This window comes from Sander lucioperca, chromosome 22 (assembly GCF_008315115.2).
Source record: "Sander lucioperca isolate FBNREF2018 chromosome 22, SLUC_FBN_1.2, whole genome shotgun sequence".
Lineage (NCBI taxonomy): Eukaryota > Metazoa > Chordata > Actinopteri > Perciformes > Percidae > Sander > Sander lucioperca.
The window spans coordinates 876,955-886,793 of NC_050194.1; the positions used below are offsets into that span (position 1 = coordinate 876,955).

At 40.9% G+C, this 9,839-nt stretch overlaps 1 protein-coding gene across 2 annotated transcripts; it reads right to left on the minus strand.

Moving 5' to 3' along the window:
• Positions 1-491: 491 nt before the first annotated feature.
• Positions 492-9,603, minus strand: unk (unk zinc finger). 2 transcript variants are annotated; one of them, XR_004896340.1, is made up of 15 exons: positions 9,335-9,603; positions 8,576-8,785; positions 7,369-7,545; positions 6,501-6,631; positions 5,802-5,937; positions 5,196-5,313; positions 5,015-5,099; positions 4,596-4,903; positions 4,370-4,435; positions 3,964-4,147; positions 3,753-3,854; positions 3,443-3,628; positions 3,173-3,358; positions 2,775-3,035; positions 492-1,866 (listed from the first exon to the last, which is right to left on the minus strand). XR_004896340.1 is itself a non-coding variant. In XM_031291115.2 (15 exons), the coding sequence occupies exons 1-15, from the start codon at positions 9,481-9,483 to the stop codon at positions 1,711-1,713; spliced, it is 2,451 nt and encodes an 816-aa protein (XP_031146975.1). In that variant the 5' UTR covers positions 9,484-9,601; the 3' UTR covers positions 492-1,710. The 2 variants fall into 2 exon arrangements, 1 of the variants encoding a protein (XP_031146975.1); XM_031291115.2 differs by having other exon boundaries at positions 3,177-3,358; positions 9,335-9,601.
• Between the last annotated feature and the right edge of the window lie 236 nt (positions 9,604-9,839).

Here is a 9,839-nt window from a genome sequence, read left to right on the forward strand (position 1 = left end):
ATATATGATATATATATATATATATATATATATTATATATTATATATATATATATTATATAATATATATATATTATATAATATATATATGTATATATATTATATATAATATATAATATATATATATATATATATATATATATATATGATATATATATATTTATTATTAGACTACATTTGACACACTGAAATGTCAAAGATTACTACAAATGTAAAACATTTGGCAGAGAAACCTGTCAGACATTGATTTTAAACAGAAAATGGGCCGGTTTTAACAAAGTTTGTTAAAGAGTTAACATGAAAAGTAAAAATAAAAAATATGTAATTTCAAATACTACACAAGTTGACAGAGTACATTTGCCTTGATTGTGTTAACATGCTTTCCTCTTCCAGTTTATGTAGAAGAATATTAGAGAAAACCTGAGTGCTTTAACAGAGGCCATTTGTTTTATATTTAAACAAATATTACTAGTCTTTAATATTTTATTTTTCCAACGGTAATTGACCATTTTAAATTTATTTTGCTAAAAAAAAAAATTAAACACGAAATTCAATATAATCTTAACAAGTGCTACTAGCAGACTGGTGTGATGGCCCCCTTTTGGCTGTAGCATGATAGGCTAATTGTCTGGATGACACTAAATATGCCCTTTAAGTGTTTTCAGTCAGACCTTTTGATTTTGGTAAGACAGCTCAAAACCCTGCTAACTGCTAACCTGATGTGTCATCCATCCATCCAGAAGGTTTTGAGATCTTTGCTGTCACATACAACACCATTTGCCTCTTCTCAGACATGAAAACAGTTACTCGTGTGACCCTGATTTGGATGTAAACACACAGCATTGTGTACCAGAATGATACTATCCAGCCACCAAGCATTACTTAGTTATAACTCAGTTAAAAAGACCACTGTAGTTTTACATTCACATGTGTTGTCACAAATCATATGAATCTTATTTTTGAGTACTGGTTTACTTCATTTTATATGGCATGTACGGTTAGACTTACTTTAGTAGAAAATAGTTGTCAGTTAAACCGCTCGTAATAAGGATTGCCTATTAACTGTGGATTATGGTTATTGTGGTTGATGAGGACTGGGAATTATCACGAGTAACTGTCTTGTGACTGTTCAATTTCATATAAAAATGTTTTGGAGCTTTGAGTGCCAAAAACAAATGCCATTCACCTTTGTTGTGCTAAGGTGACAGTGAACATCTTTAAAACTTAGCAAATCACACTGAAGCCATCCAGATGGATAGATAAAACAAAAAAATATTGTTGTAGGGTGTGCTTGTGCTTTAAAACATATCAAAATATGATTTAGAACTATGTTTTCAAATGTTTTATAGTTAGGGTAAGAGAAGAAATAACAGCAGGTCTTATTTTTTACAGATCAAGAACAGGGGTAAAGAACAGTGTTGCTGGTCAAGAGCATTAACTCGTTAAAAAAGTACTGGTGGTCCGTGTGTAACCACTAGAAAAATTATTAATTCTAAATTCCACATTAAGAGCTTTCACTTAGCGACCTGTGCTGGTCATTCATCAGTAAACGTCATCTTAAAAATACAAAACCAGATCAGCGTTTGTGTTGTTACCACATTATAAAATGACCTCGACATAATTTTGAATGGTGGCTGAGATCCAAGGCTGGCATCTGTGGAATCAGGACTGACTGGTCTGAAATCTCTGGCGGTCTGAGTGGGTTGTAGGGTCAAGAGAGCTGCTGCTCCAGTGTCTGTTCAGGGCAGAGTGGGCACTCGGTAGAGGTGGAGCAGCTCTCACACTGTAGTCCATGGCCACAGGGCAGGGACACTGAGCCCTGCTCTCCACACGTCACACAGCACTGCCTTTGTTTCCTGTACACCACCTTGGGAAACATAGAGGGAAATATTTAGACCTCTTAAATTGAAGAATGTTGGATGAATAAGGGGACCACACTTGAAGTTCACCACTATTTTGTGAGCAAAGTAAAACTAAAAATCAAGGTCAACAAAGATCAACAAATATAGCTATGGAGTAACAACGAAAAATAAAAAAGAAAGAGTTAAGAAAAAAGGAATTTGGGAGCTAGTGTGCAAAAAAAGAGACCTGTTCTGCCAGCAAGGCTGCACTAAAGGTCATACAGAGGTTGTTTTTTTTTTTTTTTCTCCCACAGATGTATCATTTCGCGCTGTGAAGATAGGTCCGGCAATGTGAGACTACAACAAAAACAATAATAAAAAAACGTGTTAAGTCTGATTATATGAGATTGTTTGTTATAACGTGACACTCATATTTGAATGAGGAAACGGATAAATTGAGGAATATGTTCTTCATGCTTGGGTTGAGACATGGTGAGGTTCTGCTGTCATTGAGCACAGTGTATGGAATCTTTTCTTAATCTATTTAGATTGTTTTCTGTGAGATATTAATGAGTTTATCTGCGGGCTTTGCTGTTGTAAACATTACTATTGCTGCTCTTCAAACAACATTTAGCTTTGTTATAATTAAAATATTGAATTATAATCAGGTTCTGAGTTTTAACAGACTTAGGAAATGTATAGCTAATATGCACACTTTAATTTGTGTTTATTTATCACGAGGCAGCAATACACTTCCATACCTAATTTTTTTTTTAAAATGCCCACAAGCACTAATTAACTACAGTGCTAGTGTTGAAATGTACAATCATGGATTCTAAGAAAAACAATTAGAATACACCATGTTGGGGTCATATTTGTTAAGATTCCCCATGCAGGCCTTAGGTACATGCAAGTTATGAATCTGTGGTATTACCTGTTCCACAGCATGTAAGCAGCTACAGAGCTGGGCCTGCAAACTGAGGACTGACTCCAAGGGAAGTCGGTGTAGTAGCTGAAGTTGATGCAGTGCTAGATGGGGATTGTCTCCACTCCTTAAGCTCTCCATCGCCTCCTGTAGGAGAGAAGCCTGCCTCTGTGCGTCCTCCTCAGCCTGCCTGGCTCTCTCTGCGTCCATGGCTAACCGTGCTGCATGGGCACGTGACTCCTCTGCATCTGCTTTTAGTGCAGCCCACGACTACAAGAGGCAGAATACCCATTGAAAACGGTAATAAATTTCCATATTCATTGCAATTATGTACACACGTGCATGGCATTGCACAAACTCAACCAACCATCTCACAGACATGCATGCACACATGCCCCACTACCTACCTACCTGAGCTGTGTGTCTCCAGCTGTGACCCCAGTGCTTCAGTGCCCTATGAGCTTCCTCCAGCTCCTGTTTAAGCCTGGAAGTCTCTGCACCGGGGCCAGAGGGCAGAAGTGTGGGGGGTGTACCAGGGGAACCCTGGCCTGATGGAAAATGCTCCCAGATATTAGTGCTCATACCATTCAGACCTACAAAGAAAAGAATAAATATAAGCAAAATCATAGTATCCCTCTCTATCCCCCCCTTGATGTCTTAAATCAAATTCCACAAACCTAAAGAGCTATGAGATGGTCCCAAGAAGGTGCTTTCTGATTGGCCAGGTTGTGACAGGTGCGTAGAAAAGAATGGTGAAGTGTGCGGCCTGACTGGGGGAGATGGTGAAGGGGAGCTAAAGGGAGCAGAGCTGCTAAAGGATCCTGGGATATTGACCGGGGCAGAACTCTGAAACTGGCTACCTCCTATAAAAGGGAGACACATAATTAGAATGAGTTATGTTTATGTACATATGCATAGTGCTAAATGGTGTGTTCATTTTTAAATGGCATGTAGTTCTGTGTTTTTATTCTTGTGTCTTTAATATACCCAGCATAACTCCAACACTGGGCAGAGCAGAGCTGCTCTCCAAGCTCCTCTCCAACACAGATGCACCAAAATCGTTCAGGTCGAGATCATCCAGGGCTGACTCTATAATACATACAACACAATAACTATTTGTCAGCTTAACAGTTATTTCAGATTTGTATTGACACAACTGTTTGACATGTGGATTCAGAATTAAGTTCTTTTCACTTACCAACAACTGACTCTACAGTCTCACTGGTGGGGTAAAAGGGCAGGGCGTTAGCGTTCATGCCTGAGGAGATGCTGCATCCTGGGGGTCCGAGAGGGGCTGGGCTGGGCGGGGTGGCAGCCAGACTTGAAGGGATGCTGGAGGACAGACTCAAAGGGCTTCCCACAGGCAGAAACACTAACAAGTCCTGAAGGAGAACAGATATGGAATGTGTATTTTGAGGTTAGTTTATTCTGGTGTCCTTGCAGCAAGATTTGTAGTGTCAAGAAAAATACGTGGACCAGCTCAAAGTATGCTAAAGTTTCGAATTTTCTAAGAATTATTATTTTTAAATTCAAATGTTCTGCATAAAAATGATTTAAAAAAAAACAAACAACAGAAACACCTGAGTTTGAAGTTGTAATTGTACCTGTTTGCTTTGTGCTGTTGCAAATTCTCTGCTGCGCTGCTCAAGAGCAAAACTCCTTTGCTTTGCCTGAAACCACAAGCAATATAAGAATGACGACATGAAAACATGTAGTATAAGCCGTTTTGTACTAACTATGACATCATTCAAGAGATGATTTTCCTTTCGTTTCATTTAGTATTATCTCATAAGGCCCAGGTTCCCCCTTTTTCTTGTCTGTCCTTCTCACCTGATCCTCCCTCTCAAATCCAGGTGCTCTGCCGTACCCTCCCTCTCCTGCCCAAGGAGACACAGGCTCAGCTCTCCCACTCCTGTCCGCACACAGAGACAAAACACTACCCAGCAATCCATGCTCCGCTACACATGACCCTGCAGATGGGGAGAAGGGGTCTGAAACAGAACCAGAACTAGGCCCAGGCCCCATGTTGTGTCTACTGGGACTTGAAGAAGCTTCCTGGGCAGGAAGAGGGTCTGGAGGTCTGGGGGGTGGAGGGGAGCTTGGTGTGGGGAATGGTGGTTCCTCTGGAACAAAGGGCCCTGGAGAAGGTTTAAAAAAAAAAAAAAAAATAGAAAATATAATGTTAAATTGTAAAATGAATCACTAGGCGGTTGTTGACAGGGCCTTAGAAATGTATTGTGGAGACTTACTTTCAATGTGAGCAAAGGCACAGAATGGCCCCCTGGGACAGCTGCCACACTGCTGCATGTCATTACACTTTGTGGATTTATATATCTGTGACAAAGTAACAAATTACAAACACACGTTTATATGCTATCTCCTGTGATTTCTGGTCTAGATGCTATAAGGTATTTGACGAACCAGACAAACCTCTGGGTGGAACTGCTGTTCTGTCCTTGTGTGGCAATACTGACACCCCTCTGCTCCCTCACATTTACTGGGATCCCCCCATTCCTCGCTCTGTTTCACAGCTGGACATGGCAACGCTCTGTGGCAGAAAGAACGATAACCAACTTTGTTAAAAGTTTTTTGGGGTGGCAGTAGCTCAGTCCGTAGGGAGTTGGGCTGGGAACCGGGGGGCGGTGTCGCTGGTTCAAGTCCCCGTACGGACCAAAGTATGGAGTGTGGATTGGTAGCTGGAGAGATGCCAGTTCACCTCCTGGGCACTGCTAAGGTGCTCTTGAGCAAGCCCCCCCCCAACCGCTCAGGGCGCTGGGCCAGCACTGGCAGCCCATTCACTCTGACATCTCTCCATTTGTGCATGAATAGGTCCTGAGCATGTGTGTGTGTGTGTGTGTGTGTGTGTGTGTGTGTGTGTGTGTGTGTATTGCAGGCCTGTGTGTAGTGATTTCTAACAGAGTGTAAACTGTAATTTCCCCACTGGGGATCAATAAAAAGTATTTATAAAAAAAATATAAGGCAAAAACAATACCATGATCTTCAAGTATTTTCCTTATATAAGATGTAATGGAGCACCTGTATTTGTGCTTGTGTGGGCTTCGCCTCCTGTCTTTGCTGTTATGGTAGTATGGACAGGCATAACCTTGGCGGCACAGACGAGGTGGTTTCTTACAGAGTTCTGTCTTGTAGTGGGATAGCACGTAGTTGTTATCTAAGGAGTTAAAACACAGAGACACAGTAGGAGAAAATAACGCAAGCAGATGGTGAGGGCTGATTAAGAGTTATCCGATAAAGATATTTGACAGTAAAATGATTGGTCATCCTTCAAACAGAAACAGGGGTGAGGCTGCTTTTTTTGACTGCATTTTAAGGGTTAAGTAAGGCCAGGTTTAGACCAAACATTACCCTCTCTTTCATTTGAATGAGGCCACTCCTGCGATGCAGTGGGGGTGCCCATACAAAAAAGTAGGCTCAACTTTCACATTCCTGGTAAATTAATTTGTAACATGAATGCCATATTTCTGCAGTTTACCCCGCAATCAAAGATAACGCAGTTGCCACTCTCCAGAGTTGTAGAATCCTGTCTCAGAGTATTATAGACCAGTGTGTAGTGTTTGTGGCATCTGATAAGTCTCCAAACTCATGGATCTGTTACTCAAACTGGACTTCCTAGACCATATTTCAAGTCTCACCAGTACCATAAACAACACATCCCCACCAATGCAGCACCTTGCGGTAGTTTAACACAAGGCTTTTTTCGGTCTGAGCATTTACCTTGCCAGCGTGGTTCCTCACTCAGGATCTTCTCTATGAGGGCTGTACTTGCTGCCTGTCCAGACTGTCCATCTCCTCCACCTCCCTCTGTGGGTCCCAAGCCTCCCTGCGACTCCATTACCTGCACTTCTCTGTAAAATCCAAAGTGTAAAGACACTGTAAACAACTACAGCACAAATACACATTCAAAAAGGTTATCAAAAGGTTGATTGATAACGTGGTAAAACTGAAAGAAAAGTGCACACAGTAGAATGCACATCTCCACCAGGTGTGTCTCCCTCTCCTCTTCTAAAAAAGGAGGGTTGAATCAATTGTCCTTCCTGGCTTTCTCACAGTCAAGATGGCAGCGAAGATAACAAAAACATGGACTTATTTATGTCATATCATGCCTTACTTTAGTGGATCATAACATATCTGGTATTGAATTAATCTGCAGATGCTCTGGTTCAAAATGAGACCAAACTTTTCTATGGATTTTAGTTTTTAAGCCACGACAAAGGCCAAAATGTGGCCTGCAAACGACAGGTAAGGCTTGTTTTTAGCCCAGCCAATCCCCGAAAATGCCTTTTGCTACTGAAGCCCTTGTTGATCACTTGTGGCCCCTGTCCGGCTTTTTTGAGAGGACTGAGGACTCTGCAATTAATGATGGTATAAAACAGTGCAGTCAATAATATATATATATATATATATATTTTTTTTTTGTATGTGCATCAACTTAACCACTAGAGGTTCTTGAGCATACAGTCACAAATTAATGTGCAAAATAAATACTAGGCTGATGGGTCCAGTAGTATGCAAGATTAGCTGTGGACAGACAGATCCACACACGCATGGGACCGAACGCATGTGAATTAAGTTATTTTGGCACCTGATATCATAAACAGGGCTACGCAGGTCATGTGATCCGTGTGCAAAGGCACAGTGGGAGCCGTTTTTGCTGCAGTGGCCTTTTGCATCTGTTTCATGAATACATGATCCCGTCTTATAGTAGCGGAGGTGGTATCTGCGCTCTGTGTCACCTGCTGTCCGATGAAGAAATGGGCATCTGGAACACAGAAAAAAACATGGATACAAACATAAAGATATGCAGGTCTTTTAAGGCAAATAGTGTACGGTATACACAAAGCCCTGGCACTAAAAGTTATTTCCATTTGTCATTTATCTTATTGTAAAACACTGCAAGAATTCAACATTCACAAAATATTATAGTTCTTGCCTGAAATACATAAACATAACTAAACTTTTCCTTTATTACAGTCTGTAGGTCATTTTCCCAGATCAGCGTAATGGTAATTTCTTTTCTCTACAACTAGGCATTTTGAGATGAGATTTGTAACAGGAATCGTTTGAAATGTCCACTTAGCACTCCACCAAGTGGTTCATTAGCACGTATCAAATACATCCCAGTCTGACCCTCCATCTTTTTACATTTACATTCCCCTTGTCTGTTGTCACCAAGAGTGTGTCATACAGACAATAATGGCTCAGCACATTTCAGTCTAAAAAAAAAAAAAAAGAGTCCCACAGAGGGGGAGAATGGCCATGTTCAGGTGCTAATGTTCACTGTGAAGATTATGCATCAGGCACTATTCCTCCAAGGTGTTCAACTTGACTTATAATTGTGGATAGGGTGTATCCTCAATCACTACTTAACTGTCTTTCACCCAAAGGTCCTTTGTCATTCAATGTTCCAAACATTCTGGTAATTCACTTGAGCAATTCAGTATTTAAATGTAAAAGCTAACAGACGTTAGAGATGAGACATGCTTTGGATACCAGCAGGATTTCTTCCTTCTGCGAACCCCAGACACCTAGGTCTTTGGGGGTTCTAACTGAAGGCCAAAAGTAAAACGGTGTGTTCTATACACAGACGTTTCACAAACAGTCACTATTAACATCTTCCCAGATATGGTGTGGGCCATTAATGCAATTCAGTGCAAAAACAACAATAACAGTTCCCCAAAGGTCCCTGATTGTTTATCTTAAATGTAGGCTCGATTGAGGGTCTAATGATAACCAATGCAAACATGATGTAAAGCAGTCTTTTACAATACTGAAATCTCAGTTGCACTCACTCATCTCCATCAGGGCAGGTGCCTGTTCCCTCATCATATTTCGTACAGTAAACATCTGGGCTATAGTTGAATGTCCCATCCCGTTTGCGGATGGGTCTGCGGCGCCGCTGGTTCAGGAAGTGCCAGTGGAAACAGGAAAAAGGCCTGTGTTGTGTACATTTATGCTGTACGAACAGGGGGCACTGCTCAGTTCTGAATTCCTTCAGATATCTGGGAGAGAGCAGCAACAGTAAGGAGAGTGAAATAGCAACAAGAGAGTGAAATACATTTCTAGAAAGTGTTTCTGCCTTTTACAGTACTGCCTTTCACTGTTTCCTAAACAAGCAAGAGTGTATTAAAATGTATTTGCAGTAGATTCAATATCTGCTTATACGTGACTATTATTCTAGGGTTCCTACCTGTCTTATTATCTGCTGTGACAAACACAGGCTAATGTATAATGTAACTAAACTTGCATTAAATTTATGCAACAGTTAGACATATTCACAAATACAGAACTCAAATAATGCTGTGCCACAAAGCTTGTAAGAAATGGCTAACGTTACTGTTAGTAAATAAGGTAGGCCTCTTTATCGAGACCTGCTCCGGTTAATGAGCACATTATCGCTCAATAACCTTGGTTCAGTCATTTCAAAGAATATGAAGTTCATCTCTCACTCATTTTTTCAAATACAATTTAGTAGTAGTTTGGTATATGCAAATACACGTGAGGTTGTGTACACTTGGCTAGCTAGCTAATCCAGCAAACTAGCTACGTACGTGTAATGTTGAGGTTTCTCGGGCTGCACGTTTAACACGGTTGCGGGAGATGTCGAGCCCCCTGCGGGCGAAGACGAAGAGGACGAAGAGGGTCCCCCGGTAGTCGTCGCTGCCGAAGATGACGGGGGTTGTGAGTGTGTTTTAGACATTTTAGCCGTTTCAAGCCTAACAACAGGAAACCTTGTTTTTAGCTTACTGGCTAGCTATTCTTACTAGCTTCGAAATCCGCATTCTACAACGATGTGAGCTTGCGCAAGGCAAGAGGAAGTAGTAGCAAAGGGACAACATGGAACTATGGGACATGAAGTTCTTATTCTTCTCTCGGTTTACTGGCCGATGGGACATGACGTCCAATCATAATTTAATTAATGGCTGTGCCGATCACGAAACACTTAAGAGATTAGATCATTCACTTTGACAATACATTATAGAGCTATATACAACTGGTTTGTATAAAACTGAAACATAATAAATTAATTAAAATAAGGAGCATTCACGTTTGTCG